The sequence below is a fragment of the Nuphar pumila genome, unplaced genomic scaffold (assembly GCF_984573655.1).
Source record: "Nuphar pumila unplaced genomic scaffold, dmNupPumi1.hap1.1 HAP1_SCAFFOLD_2560, whole genome shotgun sequence".
Lineage (NCBI taxonomy): Eukaryota > Viridiplantae > Streptophyta > Magnoliopsida > Nymphaeales > Nymphaeaceae > Nuphar > Nuphar pumila.
In genome coordinates, this window is record NW_028323956.1 from 1,969 (window position 1) to 18,948 (window position 16,980).

Here is a 16,980-nt window from a genome sequence, read left to right on the forward strand (position 1 = left end):
CAACTTCGTAGAGCCAACAGTTGCCAGAGCCAACAGAGAAAACAGAATCAACCCAAGGATCAGTGCGTTGCGTGGCAATAACCACTCGGTTGTGTCAGGCAACCCCACATGGCTCTGGCAGTACCGGTAATTTAGGGCACCTCGCACACTGACGATACCTCACACACAAACTTATGGGGGCAAGCAGGTGAGACGTGCATATGCATCACACAGTGAGGGAGCTGGACATTGTCGTGCTGGCGGTCGGCAGCATGTCCATAATATCTGGGGAGTCGGGCGTGAACGGGATGAGTATGAGGACGGCCAGTAAAATCAAGATGGTGGTGACCGTTTCTCTTGTTCGCCCCACTCCAGTGACCTGCTCCAAGCACACACCATCAGTGAAATCGTGCATTGGAAGCCCCTGAGAAGCAGATGGCCGAAATGTACAGTCACAGATCGCCACCGCGCCTCCGCAGGCATGCACGTGAAAAGTGGATTGAATTGCAAGGTACAGTGGTGAATTGCTGGTGGAGTGTAATGACGTTTCGCAAAGGTATGATACAAAAAGGGTTTACTGCAGTTCACATCGAAAGCCGTTTCAAACGTCCTGCTGTCGTCTGCATCATGCATGGACTCAGTGCTGTTTCAGGGAACATCTGTGACGGAGAGCTTATGAAAGGTTACGGTATGGTCGTCAGTGTTTCGTTTCTATTACGTTGACAGTACATCACACATGCTGGAAAGCAACCCCGAATTCGGAGCTCGCAATTCAACATCATGAAACATCAACGGTTGTGCACTCACATCCACTCTAATGAAAGCAAGAGCACGTACCATAGCTGGCACTTGGACTGGCAGAATGCTTCAAGACCATTAAATACATGGGAGCATACTCGTTTCGTTTTCCAGCCTGTGCTGCGGTGATGTGGTGCGCTATGCAATGACAGTGCACATGAAAGCATCCTGAGTGCATGCGGTCCATACCCAGGCAACACAAATGCAAACCAAGCGAGTGGCGCTTGCCAGGATGTGGCGCACCTGGTCCTGGATGTAGCGTTCAGGTTGCCGCTGAGCAAGGAGCACGAACAAGCCAAAGGGTAGAGAGAGCGAGGACCCAATGACACCCAAAGCTAGGCCCATGTATGACAAGACCCCTGCCCAGTCGAGCGCCGACCGGCCGTAAGCAGACTGCGTCAGGCGGCCGCCGTCGAGAGACCCTACTGGCAGCAAATTGAAGGCTTGCGTGAAGAGCGTGCACCAGCCAGCGATGACTGCAGGGTGCACGAGAACTTTACCTGCACATGTCACACACAGCCTCATGCTACATAACAATACCAACACACTAGACTTCGCCTGCGCGAGGCCGTTGTCGTATTGGTTGCACCGTCACAGCACATACTCACTCAGACAAACACCTCTTTGCGACGGTGTTAGAGAGAAGGTAACATGCATCACATCGGAATGTTCCATCGCCACGAATGCCACCCGAAATCGCTTCGTTGAAGAGAATGAGTGTGCGACAAATTGCCTTACCGGGAGTTACAACATAAGCATGTAATGTTTGTGTGTTTCTTGGTTACAATATGACATTATGCCATAATGCCAAGCCCCGGAAAAACTTTCGTGGGAGATAGACCTTGAGCAAGTCAAACTGGCAACTGTAAACAACTGACGATCCCCGTAACGACGCGGGCCCACACCGTCAACGCCGCTGCCAAGGACAGCCTCGGCAACGGAGCCAAGCGCAATGGAGCCCTGGAAAAGGAAGTTGGGGACAGGGATGAGCATGGCGGGGTCGACGTTGGGGTCGGTGGAGGCCATGAGGCCAAAGATGAACAGCGCAGCGCCTGTCGACAGGCCCGCAATGGGGCCGGCTGCCGCCACATCCCACATCGAAACGCGGTCCTTCAACAGTGACTGCGAAATCGTGACCGAGCCGAACGAGCCGAGGGAGCCGTTCGGCACGAACAGCGCCGGCCCAAGCTTCACCTTGCGGAAGAAGGCTGCTATCCTGCATGTGGCTGAATGATATAACACCAACCGGCGTGCTGGGTGTGTGTTTTGTTGCACGGCGAGTTGGGGTTGCGGTGAATAATACCATCAACCTTCATGCCATCATCCTTGTCTTTCATGGCCTCGTAAACACATGGAAAGTGTCAGAATGCTGTGCACGCTGAGCTAACTGATGCATCAAGGCGAGCGACTGGGTGAACTCACGCGTCAGCAATCGCACCAAAGGGGAAGAAAATGCAGTTAGCACCGGCGAATGTTAACCAGTCATACAAGATGCTGGTGAGCTTTGAACCCCACGGTCGTGAGTCTGCAGCATCCACTCCTTGGCTGCTCTGACCTCCGTGTCCGAAATAAACAAGCTGGGAATGCTGAGTGCATGAGAATACAAACTAGGAGACTGACTGGCCGCAAACACAAGCAATGCTGATTCAATCAAGGCCAAGCACGCTCCTTCCCACAAGGATGCAAGTCCTCGTGGAAAGGCTCATGCCCAGACGCAGAGCCCTGTGGAGTGTGAAACTCAGGCAAAGATCCGTTGAAAACTCACCGATGTCCCGCCTCATGCGCAAAGTTGACGCCGGTGATGGAGAGAAACATGGTGGTGACCACCGAAACGAAGGGCACGGGGTCAAACGACGACGTGATCCCCGGCAAGAGGGATCCGTCGAAGTCGGGGCTATCTGCCTGCGAGAGCCAGGCGACGGTCTCCACGGGAAGCTTTGGCAACGCCGCCAACATGCCTAACGACATCTGCAGCACGCCATGCATGAGAGCCGCCCAGCAACAGCAATACAACCACCACGTGGGACACCGCCAACTGTAAGACGCACAACGGAACAACAGTGCCTGACAATTTGCGCACGTGTAGCCCCCAATGGCTACATTGATCATTGATGCCAGCATTGATCATTCTTGAAATTATCCATGACATGCAGGTAGTAGAAACATAATCAGGGCGGTAATGCCAATAGTATATTGATACCAGCCAGGGCATACGGTACCAGGTTGAAGTCGCCAATGTCCAAGTGGATGCAGCGGTGTTGCATCAGTCAGATCATTATCAACCACCTTGTGGGGGACCGCACCGTGCTACCGGTCAGCAGCAAAGCTCAATAAACACATCGTCCAGCATCAGCAGCAAGGCACAATGCACACACCATCCATATTGGAGGAGCGCACCGTGCTACCCAACGTGAGCAGCAGGAGGACGATGGCAGCGAAGGTCGACCATCCACTCGCCGTGCTGGGTGTGGCAAGCGAGGTCGGCAGCACTTGAAACGCGACGCGTGGCTGGCCGTCTGGCGGGCTGTCCTCGGCTTGCGTGTCGATGACCATGTTCACTGTGTACTGCGTACCGAAGCGTTTGGCGCACCCTTCAACTAGCAGCTTGAACGCCTCCTGTGCACTCGCTGCACGCAGGTTCCCTCGCAACAACACACCCTACAGCACTACCGGCTGTCATGCCAACTGCCTCTCCAGGGAATCTACCTTCTCAAGATGCGGGGCTTCTTTTGCAAGGGACCGCACAGTGAATAAGAATGCCACTCAATGTATAAACACACGGTGGTAGGAGTGCCACTCAATGAATCAAACAAGACACCGTGCCCTAACTGCTCACTAAGATATCGACTTTTGAGTGGGCGCACGTAGCTGGGGAAATGCTGGACAGTGATTCCCGTCGGCTCACATCTGCCAGAGTTCCTTGCGCTTTTGAAGCATTGGCCAGACGAGATGGTGAAGCATCCAGAGCAAAGAACAATGAGATCCAAGACAACGAAACTGCACCTCACGTAACTGTCTTTAAACAGAGCAAAGGCGCACCCCCGCAAACTCATTCTCAAGGATCGCAGCCTCCGTCACCCAGAAGCTTTTGGGCCCCAGAATCTCCTCCTTGATGATGGTCACATCGCTGGCGGAAACGGACGAGTTGAGAGCAAGCGAGCGTGTCACGCGCTCAACCTCTTCCCGGAACGCCCCATCCACTGGGTTGCGCGTGGGTGTGCTGCTCTCCAGCTCCTTAGCCGTGCCGATGATGCGTATAAGCGAGTCCAGGGTGGCTGCGCTCATGCCATCTGCGTTGCTCAACGAGTTGAGCGCTGCTGCTGACACACTGATCTCCACGTTTGTCTTCTCCTGCTACGGCACAGGCAGGTCAGCTCCATGCACGGTGGTTTGTGACTACGCCTGTAAGCGCATGTGCGCAGGTTCGAACATTCCTCGTTATTTTGCACGGACACTCATTGTCTGAGCCCGCGCCAAGTTGTGTGGATCAGATATCTGCAGCTCGTGGGTAGATAAGGGACCTGCCGTGAAACGGGCGTTGAGCAGGATACTCGGGATAACCCCCGAGGGTGGACAGCCTCACGGCAAGGTCCCTGGAGCCGGACTAGGAAAGTCGTTTGCCGCTCGAGGGATGTGGCGGGATGCAACAAAATGGAGCCCGCATAACCTATAACGAAGATGCGCGGGATATACATTGACAGGGGGTTTTGCTCGTATGCCTCATCATGGCTCGTGTGTCTCCGTGACATACCTACTGCACCGCACGTCTCATAGAATTACATGCAAATTGTGCAGCGTCACTTCAGCAAAACGTACTTGCGCGAAGTATACAAGCTGCAGTTCCAGCGATCACCCGCACGTCAGCCCAGCAGGCAACTGTGGCGTTAGGGGTGACGGCCACACAACCACACATTAGATAACAAAAAGGCTACCAGTCCCGGATGGACCTGGACAGCACGTTTACCAACTGCACATACAAATTTATGTGACAGTATCATGGCATGACGAACCCTTGCCCCACAGGCTACAACTTTCCTACAAGGTGCAGGCAGACCATGCGGACACGAATCGCTACGAGACAAACACGCAATACAAGTGTCGACACGCCTGTAATTGATAAAGCCCCACATCTCTTCATATCATGTGAGATTTGAAATTGTTGGCAACTGTGGACAACAGAAGCGACGCAGAAGCAGGCTATCAGGGTCGACTGACCGCACCTCAACTTTCTCTTCCTCGATGCCCAGCAAAGCATCAATTCCTGCTATAGTGGACTTCACGTCTGGATTTTTCTTCCCCCTCATCTCGCTGGTGCTCTCAGACTGCGAGCGCACGATCACGGAGTGTCGTGCACCCTTATACGCACCGAGTCCCACGGAATGATTTGAGAGGAGTCCAGAATGTGGCAGCCGAGCACTGCCCACGCTCATGCAGAACCCAAGCATGGTACTGGCTGGCACTGCAATTGGAATTCCGTTTTATGATCAAGCGACCTTGGGAATGAAAAGCTCAAATGGCTTGACGCACAATCAATTCGTATCAGGAAAATTGCCTCCGTAACTAAAGGCGCGTAGCTATGATAATCGAGTCGCACATCAACTTGAGTGGCGCGTTGCTCTGGACGAAATCCTGTCATGCAACGGAGTTCCGAGCCCAATTGAGATACCACATCTTCCCCCGATAGCATCCTATCGCACTGGCTTCGCACCAACCTCGACCGCAACGATCTTCAATGTGGTTGGAAGAGGCAGCGCACGCGCTTCTTTCTGTCAGAAACTTGAATTCATTCTGTTTAGCCTGACGTTGTGCGTCTATGCCTGCACCTAAATTGTACAAAATTATACAATTTTGCACTGGGCTCCGACTTCCCATGTTGCCCCCCCGGATGTGACGCGTTCAATGACTTAGCATTTTGTGCTTCTCTAAGGAGGCACTACACGTGAACCGAACAAACCTTGCAGAAGTCCACCAAATTAGCGAGAGCTGAGACACCACGCAACAGTCGAGGCCTTGTGTTCAGAACTGCACAAAGAAAAGCCTATCTATCAGGTGTCAGGTGTCTTGTCAGTGTTCGTACTCCGTATACAATGGAACTCAAACACAGGAGTTCCACGTTGCTGAGGGGTTGTTGAAATGAGCTTTGAAAACAAGCTTAGACAGGGGTCCAAGCAGCATGTCAATGGGAGTACGAGAGCTAGCCATCGCTGGTAGGCCAGGGAGTGAGCGCTGTTCAACGGCTGATGACATGCCAGGAGCGAGCCATCTCATGTGTCTGACCTTGGTACAGTTTAGCAGTTTCATGACCATTTCATATTCAATTCTTCGATTCTAAGGAGTGATCGGGTGGGTCAATGATTCACCCTGGCGTTCCTCGGAAGGACACAAAACGCGTGCCCTGTTCAACAGTCTGTGACTGAAAACCGTGTGCACTTGTCCTTCAACCCAGGGAGCCAGCCCCTAGGAGGTGGGGACATGCAAGCATCAGTGCAGATGCTCATCACAACACACATCTCTCAACAGGCCCAACACAATCTCTGGAGAGAAGCCCCGCAGTTGCGCCGTCAGCACATCGGCAGCTGCCAGTTCTCGTGACCAGAACTCCAGCACCTGGTTGATGGGCTTGTCCACTGGGCGTTCAGGTCGGGCAACTGGGTCCTCCGACGCCAGGCTTTCCTCAGCCAAAGCAAAACCAGTCGAGCCCACGTCTACATCTGATGCTGCCCTGACATCAATTGACATGCGTGCCCACCACCTTTCTTCAAAAAGATGTCTCTCCGCTTGCCAAGCCTGCATTCAACGCACAGCATCGGCACTGACAGTCGCACTCTGCACTTCTCGAGCCATATGCTCAGCAGTCAGCCGTGCCAAGCCCCTTGAAGGTTCAGCTACCGCATCGCAATTCAGTATACTCAGTAGACATTGCCCCCCAAACAAGATACTTTTTATTAAGCGTGTGTTTCAGTGGTGCAATTTTCCAATAACCCAGACAGGACGAAAAGGTCAACTAAACCGAGACAAACATACTCTCACCAACTCCACAGCATGCCTGCCTATCGCTGAAACAAACCTTGAGTGTTCACTTAATGAGAATGAAGTCCGTGGCAATTGCGCCACAACAGACACAGCATTCATTTGAGGGCAGATCACACGGCTTGCCTAGTCCCCCTTGCACATGTTCTCTCGAGGGGTTCTGGCAGAATTCCCTATTGATTCTACCCATTTTACAACGCCAGGTATGCTTGTGGCAGCTTGACTGTTGTCTGGAAAGGGGGCTTGCCTGCTTCAGGATATGCCAGCGCGTGTCGTTCATGTGCCCAGTGAAGGAGACTGCGTGCGCTGGTCGACGGCCATCAGAACTCCGCATAGCTTGCGCATACAAACCTACCAACTGCCGTGTCACATCAGTCCAGCGACCCAACAAGCAAGGACAGGACTTCTGCGGGTCTTTGGCTGCTGAGCTGCAAGCTAAGAAGCGACAGGGGCTTGCACCGTTATTGCTGTCATGGGCGCTGCAATTGTCGTGCGACTCCCCTGGATTGCTAGCTGTCTCAACACGGCTAACCTGAACACTTTGGTGTGTCCCCTTTGCACGGCAAGGTAGATCTATCAGCAGACGCGCTGAGACGGGAAAGCCCAGCCACTGGTGCAGAGGCGAGTGCAATGGCTCGGGTCTTTGCACATTAAGAAGGGACCCTGTGGAAAGGTTGTGGGCTGTTGGATGGCCGAAGTTGCCGTGGGACAGGGCTGGGGAGCAGCCAGGCATGCGCGGAGGGCTCGATCCCAAACATGTCGTGATAACGCTCGAAGGGAAGAACGGATGGGATGCAAGCTGACTTGGCAAGCCCTCATCGACACAGGGAGATGACGTGCTGTTGCACTCAGAACGATTGTCTGGTGTGTGGTGCGAGCCTTGGACTCCCAATGCACCATTCTGAGCGGCCACGCTCACGCTCAAGCCCGATGCCTCGCACCTGTGGGTGCTGCACGAACCTGTGAAGCATTTAAGGCCCATGCTAATGCGAAGCCCACCGAGGGCTTGGAGGCCGCTGCAGTGCCTGCGAACAGGCTTGTCTGGTGAGCGAGAATGCCGCGAGTGTGAGTATGGAGAGCGTGTGGGACGAGAGGCTGCAATTAGGCTAGGGTCACCGCCAGTCCGGCGCACAGCACCAATGAAGCCGACGCTAGCGACAACACCAAAGATGCGATGGCCGTAGCGCATCGTTGAGGTCGTTGGACCGCTGGTCTCGCGGATTCTGCTGTGGAGTCCAAGGGCCGAGTTGCTTGAAAGCTGGCCACAAGCTTGCATGCCACTTGAACTCATCAGAATGCGGGCGTCTAGGAGAGGGGTCTTGAGGACGGAGTTGGCCGCCTGGACATCCGAAACCTGCTGCGATCGAGGGGTGTCCCGAGACTCAGGTTCTGCGCTCTTTTCATTCGTCTTTTGAGGATCCACAGGGCAACTCCCAACAATTGCAATCCCCAACGCCGACGTAGCATTGCAGCTAGGGCTCAAGGGGGCGTTGGGCCTGCTGCGGGGCATCTGAACGACGTTGCACCATCTTACCATCCCCATTTTTATCCTGCAGCAATTCCTGCCAGCTTGAAAACAATCGCTCTCGACATGGGGTTGGCAGCCCCATGGTGCACTGAACTTGCAGAACGAGAACAGACAGCTGAGGGAAGGCCTCATGTGAACAAGCTAAGAAGCTGTCTGCCCAGCCCGATCCAGCATTCAAGGGCCTGAAGATGCCGGGACGCCTGTAGAATAAGGTGATCCCTAGCAGCTTTAGAATACACAAATTCAGCGTCATCACAAGCTGGGCAGTTCCGGGGGCTCAAATATGCTGCTACCGCATAACCGGCTCGCCAGGGCTCGACATGGGTAAGGGAATGAGCATAAGTACCGGCATGCTCACCTTGAAGTGAGCACCCTGCGCTGGGTTTGCCATTCGCTGATCTCATCCTGCGTGAGCACGTGCAGGCCACCAATGTAGCCAGTTTCAGCATCTTCCAGCTGGAAGTTCCCCTCCTTGCTTGAATAGCCGCAAGCGGGGACACCTGACAGCGGGACTGTTGCATGCCGCCATTTACATCCATACGGGTGGGAGTCAAATAAAAGCGTTGCCTCATTCCTGCCAAAGCGCACAGATGGATCTCAGAGAGGCACGCTCAAGACGACTCATGTTGACACCCAGAAGTGAGTGCATGACTGGAAAGGTTTATGGGCTTCTTGTCAAGGTATGAAGTGGAAGCATGCTGCCAGCAATATCTGCCAAGGCAACACTGCATACAGCGATGTGCAAATCAAGTGACAATCATATGACATACACACAAAGGCAGAAATGACAATTGGATTGGCAGCCAGCCTTTGCAAGAAGCATTCGACCCCATTGAACCGTGTGGGTGACTGCTGCTCCGCTCCAATAGCCTGCAACCAGGAGAGATGCGGACCCTCTTTGCCACCAGCATGTCAACCATGCAAGAAATGTTGCAGAATCTACATGGACATACTATGTATCCGTGCCCGTGATGCACGTGACCACACCACAGCAGTGCAATTGAATTGCGGACGAGATGATGCAGCAACTCACTGGTTCACTGCGCACACTGTTCCATGCCACCAGCCAAAGGGATCCATCTTGAAGCCTTTCCATTGCACTTCCACTTGCTGGCCAAGAGATACTTTGTCCGCTTGCGTCCGGCATACGTTGAATGGTGAAAAACGCCTCACCGAACGGAGCTGTTCCGTTGTGACTACCTCTGACACGCTGCGTGTGGGCAACGGCTTGCCCGTTGCGGCATAGGATGGCATGGGATCCTGGTAAGCCATGGGGAGGTACCTGAGCTCATGCGCCAATAAGGGTTCATACGCATGAACACTGGCAATGGATCTCGTGAAATACGATGGTTTGGTAAAATAGCATCAATGCTCAATACTGTTCATCACCATCTCGAGATACACTCTGTAGACACGGTTTTGACGTGCCCGGAAAAGTTTTCAGTACTCGAGATCATTTATGCCTTGGCTGTACAAGGCTAGCATACAGCGTCAGAGTTCCCTGACAGCAAGTATGCCAGGTAGGATGTGTCAGTCTTGACGTTGTTTTGAAACTCATTGCGGTGTTCTGCAGACGGCTATGTGGGCAATGTACCTGGCTACTAGTTGGTACCCGGCAGATTGCAAGCGCTGAACGCGAACTTCTGCATCATAAGCTGACATAAAAAAGATCTCCAAGATATCATGGACCTCGCGATGGTACACCTGTGCCTGGAAGGGCTGGCCACAAGCCAAACCACGCAGTCTGCAAGGCCAATCTCCACATGCCCACCAGTGTGGAGGCTGCGGGTGCGTCACAATTTCGGCCAACTGCAAGGCACACCACGCATTGTCATTGAAACCTATCAATTAAATTGCTGCAATGGCTTGCACTATGCCACGCAAACATCTGATTTCAGTCACACGATCCTTTGGTAGGCGATTTTCACTTGTGCCATTTTCTCTCAGGTCTCGGCACGAGTGATGAGCGCCACAGCTGTGAAGCTTATGGACGTAGTGCCTCCTGCCTTGACTAAGCTGTCGTGCAAGTTGTCAACAGCAGTTTGTCTTGTGCCAAATCAGGAGTGCTGCAGAAGTGGATGTGGGCCCTGTGTGTCACAAAGACTATGCATACTAACATGCTATGGTGTTTTCCTCAAATCCATCATGTTTGTCAAGCGCCCGGAAGCAAAGTCATTGCTCTTGGCAAGCTTCTAGGGCATCGGAGGGGGCATGGTGTGATAACCGTTTGATTTGATTTATTCTATGCCCGAACTCCGCAGAATGGAGAATTCTGGTCGCACCTTGGGAATTGTGGCCTCCATTGACGCTTCGCAAATGACGGGATCCTTCAAGACTCCACTGGTGCTTCTGCACACCAACGACAGCGATGCCAGGTCGCACGGCGGTAGCCTGCCCGCAATCAGCGCGAGAATGTCGTGCTGAATGGACGATAGTGTCGGAGCTGGTGCACTCATGCTTGAGCGTCTGCATATCACATGTTCCTGCTTAAGCATGGGAGGGTGTCTAGGGTCTTCTGTATATGTGTGTGTTTCCATGCTATACCCATTGCCAGGTCCCTGTCGATTAATAAGTGGTGCTGCATGAGACAGAATTTGGATTGCAGTTTGTTTCCCCTTTGGGTGGCAAAGGTCGACCCGTGTTCTCCTAGTCCCTGAGAACGCCACTCTGCTATGCTGGTACGGCATATTATGCATATGATTGGTTTCACCACCTGCAAAGATGGTGCATGGGTCTGTATCCTGGTGGCACAGTGTCCACGTTGTCCAGGTTGTGCAACTGCACAGCTTTGCCACACGCTTTCCATCCGCACGGGAGCAATGTGTGCGTATTGCTCGCATTGCCTACGAATTTTTCTGAGTATGTTGCTGCATCCATCGTCATTTCCAGCCTGTATGCATCATTCGTGGCTCCACAGAAGCCTCGTGCGCAATCTGGCAATTAAAAGTGCGCACCAACACAAGCAATGTTCAAATCTCTTTGGATGTTATGAGCCTTTGCGCTGAAATGTATAGATAACACATAAAATCCTGTATATTTCAGGCGTTTTCATTCTTTCCATGCAACTAACAGCCCCGATCTCGTCGAATCGAGCACAGAGCCGGGAAGTTCTCACAGGCACAAACCAGGCAAACAAATTGCTGAACACTGGATGCGCATACTTTGGTTCCCGAACACACCTGAGGCACAACTATTTAAAAATCATCTTTTTTCCACCCCTTATCTCCCTGCATCCACCGTTTCAACGTATCACCTCCCTGTTGTCAAATTTCGCAGACGAACCCATTGCGACTGAAGAATTTGCAACCATCCAAGAAAAGCCGCATCTGATCACGGAAGACGCGCATATTCCAGTCAATAAAATGGCGTGTTTGTCCATGCACATACCGTATGCTCCAATGGCACGCCCGAACAGTGTCCACGAGTGCCAAATCAGCAAGTCATAGCAGCACAGCTAATTCGTCAATACAACAGTAAACACGGTCAATTTGACATATAAGGCGTAAGAAGCGTCGCGAACGCCGTCCCGATACCCTACCCAGCCTCATGCCCTGGTGCTGCTTGCTTACAAAATGTCATCACGTCAACAATAACGCCATTCCGATCATATGACATGCTTGGTGATCAGGCTGTACATGGATTTTCTCAGAAATCACCAGCATGATCAGTCGTTGCACGCGACGTGAGCGCAGGCCCTGCGACAGGGTTCCATGACATGGCTTGGCCATGACTCGGACGTGACGTGGTCCACGTCGCGGACGACGCGCGTCAGTGAGATCGTGTGGTGTTGAGGTCACACGCACGTGATGGAGACGCACATGGACGTCGTAAAAGTGGAAAGATCCTGCAGCGATGTGTGGGCTGCACCTTGCGCACGGCATAGTGTTTGCTGCATTTGCATCCCAATATCTCGAGATATGTACCGGACGTCCTCCCGGCAGCCCAAACGGCCCGCCACATGTATGGCCAGTGCCCAAAAGTCTATGACGTGCAACGCAGAGGCGTTCTTATGATGCTACGGTGCATCATGCAGCAAATTTCAAGCGACCTTTTGGCAATGGCATGCCAGCGCCGCTTCATGGGGAGGACTATTTCTCTGGCACTACCGAAAGTGATGACAACAACCGTGGTATATTATATTACACAGAGAAAGAGAATCGCTATCCTGACATGCTACGTATGCAGAAGACAGAGCGCATCACCCCGTACATAGCAGCACATACCTGCAACTCGGTCCTGTGTTGTGATTCGATTCATGCATTGCTGCATGAATCAAACTGAGCAAGCGCAGAATGCACTGCCAAATACCCGAGTGAAAGACAGCACGCTGTCACACTCACAGCTAGCTTTGTGCGGAACCAACTGCAATTCATGAGGCACTGGAGGCTTTATCGCCGGTTGGCAGCCCCACGCAACGACGTGGCCTCCCCGCTTTTCGGCGTGCCGAGCTTGGTAGACCCAGACGAGGCGTTCAGAGGGATGGACTCAAGCTCATTGTGCTTATTGAGGTCTTTATTCTTCTCACTGGCTTGCATGATCTTGATGTGTTGGTACCAGGAGAAGCCGGTGAGCGCAAAGGTGTAGCCACAACCTTGCAGCATCGACACCTTTTCTTGCAAGAACATGACGCAGAACAACACGAGGCCGGCATTCTTAGAAGTCCCCAGCACCTGCATGTGCACGAAATGTCATGACAGACATTTGATCTCGAGTAGATGCCACGTGCATCTGGCAAGACATGTGCTCGACATCGTTCAATGTGAGCAGGGGCTGGCGGGGAGATGACTTTCAATCACATCAGTGCTCGCCCACAGGTGTTTCACTCAAACCGCAACTTCTGAGTATGCACATAATGGGCGATTATGTGGAGTATAATCATGATTTATGTGCTCAGGGATGACAGGTGGGGTGAATTGTGCTGTTGTTGCGACTGGATTCAGACCACTCACCGCATGGTTTTCTGTTCTCCTCGTTCTGAGTTCGCATAACAGCTCATTGCAGACTCGATGCTTCATGCAACTCATCTGGTTTCTACCGCTGTGCAATACATTCTTGCACAGTTTGGGTAGAAAGCGCGCCACCCTCCCAGGAAAATGGTCGGCCAAGTTGCCACGCTCATACCCGGCGAAACCTGGCTGGCATCAGAACAAGGCATGGGTAAGTGCGGGCACACCACACATCATGCACTTAACAAACATACACAAGCAGTGTAGTGGCCGCGCTGAAGCGCACTGCTGGTCAAGCGGAAACCAACGAAAGGTAAACGAACATGTCCCCAACCATGCCACATGCAGAGACTTTTCTGAATGCACATGAAAGGGCAGAGGGCGCACCTTCAGGGTGAGAGACCCGCAGAGCTGGATTGTAAAGAACACGAGGCCATTGCAGACAAAGCCCAGAGTGGCGGCCGCTGTGAACATGAGTGCATTGTCCCGAACGATCTGAATCGCGTTCTCCTGAACCATGCGTTCCCATTCAAACAGCCACACCGCAAACAACACCCACACCACGCACGCGGGCGAGAGGTACATGAGGCCTTCGATCGGGTGGAAGTTCAGGCCTTGCAGCATGAATTGCGTCATGACGAGGCGGAGGGCCTCTGCTGATTCAGAGAGCGCCATCAGAAGCACGCCGACGACGGAGAAATTGATCTCCCCGTAGCCAGCTATTGCCGTGCCGGAGGCAATCACGAGCACAGATGCCACGAGAGTCCATGTGGGCACCTGAATACGAGATCCCATGGTTGCATCAAATATGTTAAGCGGTCGGAGCAGCACAGCACATGCTGACAAGCAACACCCGTCTCGCTCTCGCAAACGAACATCATGGATCGTCTGCGATTGAAATGGTCAGACTCGTCTAAAGGCACTGCCGCTCACACAAGCCAAGGCACTGAAAAGCGGTGGTACTTCACAGCAAATACTCAGGTCCCTTGGCCATTTCTCCACACCCCTGGACGTTCCCTAGGCGGCAGGGAGACGAGGTCACTAAAACCGTAGCCTAGACAACAATTGGGCAGCTTAGCGGCGCTACAAAACCAAATCTTGCGGTTCTTTCCATTCTACGGGTCACCACTGCCCAAAGCCTGTTTATTTTTTGCGAGCTATATATCGAGACACCTGTGTGCTGTTCCTGTGCATCGATGCAACAACATGCACAGTAGCCAGATATTTGCTGTTGCGCTCCGTTCTTGCAGCGAAATGCCACACACCATCACAGGCAACGATGCCTTGCCTGATAGATAGACGCTACACAATCCCCATCTGAGGTACTTGAGCTCAGAGCACCATCACCTCCAATCACGTGCATGCCTCTCACAATGTTCAAGATCATCATTGTACGTGGTCCATGATAATGACCAAACCACCGCACGGAACCGTAGCCTTGGCAAACAAACGGAATTTCCTGCTTGGCTTCAATAGTGCCCAGTGGAATTTGAGGCAACGCAGCACTATGTTGCCCAACTGGCCGGTTGTTGTAGCCCATTCACACGCGACATGTCCCAGATTGCTGCTCACTTATCAATTGTCAATTTTTCATGGAACTGGCATTGATTGGCACTGGAGAAAACCCACTGGCCGAGTCATCTTTGCTACCAAGCGAGCTCCACTCTGTCTCGCAAGCTGCCGCCATATCAACATGAACAGGTCTACTCCATGTCAGCCCACAATCCGCTCAGTACTGCAAGCGTGCTTGCGGCAAGGCACAGCTCACAAAAGCGAGGTCCGCGCACCTCGAGCCCTGCCATGAATAGCCCCACCATCGTGAAGACGGGAGTGAACGCTTTGAGCATCTGGATGAAGGAGACTGTGAGGTACATGTATACAGCGTTTCCAGCCATAAGTGTGAGCGACATGAAGAAGCCGACTGGAATGATGTTCGTCATGTAGAAGCGCAGGCCGATGTGTTTGCTGGCGTTGCCGATCTTGAATACTCGGCAGCATACAGTTGCCGCCAGCGCCGAAAAGATTTGTCCAAGCGAACACATCATCATCGGGTAATGAAAGCCTGCGAACCGGTCGCCTTTGCTATATCGTGGGGTCCATGACACACTGTCCTATGTACTCCCCGCTGTGAGTGATTCGCACCTGTAAACTGAAATTCAGCAGAACACGCTTTGATACATCCCATGCAGTGTTCAAGAAATTTTCCAACACCCTCTCTCATTCACCTGGACAGGCACGTGGAGTGGGCAAGCAGGCTGTTCCAACGAGCAGCCCACGCTGTTAGCATGCTCGGTCGGCAGCAGTGTATATATCAGCTCCCCTAACTTGCGCGAAAGTTCACCAAGTATCAAACCAATTTCCGAGTGCTTGGACAATTCGGGACATTTGATGGTGCTGTCATACCAGAACCACCATTGTTGTGGGGTTCATGAACTGGCGAACATGCGCAGGACCGTACCTTTGTCACGCATAAGGTATTTGTTGAGGAGGATGAGGGTGGATGACACCATCATCCATAAGCAGGGAATGATGCATGACAAAGCATAGCGAGCCGCGGCATTGTTCTCGAACATCATGTCTCTGTCACTGGGATTTGTGGTCTGCCTTGATAACTCAAGTCGCTGCCTTGACGTTCCAGCTTGTTCACATGATTATTTTAACGCAAAAAGCCATGATAGGGTGGCATGTGCGCTCCACACGCATTTGTGCCTCAGCTGCAACGCGACGTCGCCACCGGGTGGTCGCGATTGGTTGTGTCGTTCAGGGTGGACATTCGAAGCCGAGCATCACTTCACTGCAATACATCACCCATTAGTAGTATACTGATACGTTAAATTCAAACACAAGTGAGGAATACGTGATGACCACGAAATTCGATGACAACAATAACTTTCCAAGTTTGACGATGGAGCATGCGGGGCACGTACATGCACTGACCTGAGCAGTTCATGAATGCAAAACACGCTTCAAACATTCGCGATGAGATAATCAATGGTTATCGAGACACGGACCACACAAGACAAAAGTTAAATACGTGTTCGGGACGTGCTAGACTAGATTCCATGGCCAAGCCCTGGTGTCATGTCAACGGATGCATGCACCTATCACCTGTCAGACTGATGCAGGAAGTATGTTGTTTTGCGCACCCAGTGCATTCATTTCGGACATTTCGTGCTGTGCGCGCAAGCTGAATATGTTGCAGACGAGCGACAAGCTGATTCGCAGTCGCAACTCAACCCCAACCCCAGCGCTGAAGTGAACGCCCACAGCTGTGACAAAGGTAAGGGCTATGTCTACGTGCTCTCGCTGTTACATTTGCAATTGTCCGTTGCCTACACCCGTGGACCACGGCGTGGCATCACAACATGTCAGCGTTCGGGTGCACTTGCTGGCCGAGTCATGAAGCGCCTTTTTCACACGGATTACTTATCGGATTCAGTCTGCAGCGAGGAAGCGTGGATTTTATAACTCCAGCTGCCATTCTCGGGCACCACCTGACCTTGGAGCTTTGCCAAAGCCTTTGGTGGACTCCGCCCTTCTGAAAGCCTTTCTGAAAGCCTTTCAACAACATGAAACGTTATCGCGAGATAGCCCTCCTGTCTTTATACCAGTTCAGGGGCCCTGACAGGGTTGAGTTTTCAGTGTACATAGTCGAGTTTCAGCAGTCTTCATATACGACATAATCGTGCTGCTTCGGTG

At 52.5% G+C, this 16,980-nt stretch overlaps 2 protein-coding genes across 2 annotated transcripts; both read right to left on the reverse strand.

Moving 5' to 3' along the window:
• Positions 1-205: 205 nt before the first annotated feature.
• On the reverse strand, positions 206-5,222 carry LOC149808629 (putative zinc metalloprotease EGY1, chloroplastic). Its single transcript, XM_089995221.1, has 8 exons — positions 4,998-5,222; positions 3,817-4,128; positions 3,175-3,435; positions 2,992-3,084; positions 2,543-2,745; positions 1,683-1,993; positions 1,021-1,277; positions 206-358 (listed from the first exon to the last, which is right to left on the reverse strand). The coding sequence occupies exons 1-8, from the start codon at positions 5,220-5,222 to the stop codon at positions 206-208; spliced, it is 1,815 nt and encodes a 604-aa protein (XP_089851347.1).
• Positions 5,223-12,723: 7,501 nt separating this feature from the next.
• On the reverse strand, positions 12,724-14,076 carry LOC149808630 (putative sugar phosphate/phosphate translocator At4g32390). Its single transcript, XM_089995222.1, has 2 exons — positions 13,669-14,076; positions 12,724-13,005 (listed from the first exon to the last, which is right to left on the reverse strand). Exons 1-2 carry the CDS (start codon positions 14,074-14,076, stop codon positions 12,724-12,726), a joined length of 690 nt encoding a protein of 229 aa, XP_089851348.1.
• Between the last annotated feature and the right edge of the window lie 2,904 nt (positions 14,077-16,980).

Excerpts from the sequence above, each read along its gene's own strand:
- LOC149808630 (XM_089995222.1), bottom strand. The coding sequence starts at position 14,076 with ATGGGATCTCGTATTCAGGTGCCCACATGGACTCTCGTGGCATCTGTG. Across the intron at positions 13,006-13,668 it reads GCGGGTCTCTCACCCTGAAG|GTGCTGGGGACTTCTAAGAA; the intron begins GTGCGCCCTCTG and ends GTGCACATGCAG.
- LOC149808629 (XM_089995221.1), bottom strand. The coding sequence starts at position 5,222 with ATGCTTGGGTTCTGCATGAGCGTGGGCAGTGCTCGGCTGCCACATTCT. Across the intron at positions 3,085-3,174 it reads TGCTCACGTTGGGTAGCACG|CACGGTGCGGTCCCCCACAA; the intron begins GTGCGCTCCTCC and ends GCTGACCGGTAG. Across the intron at positions 359-1,020 it reads AACGCTACATCCAGGACCAG|GTCACTGGAGTGGGGCGAAC; the intron begins GTGCGCCACATC and ends TGCTTGGAGCAG.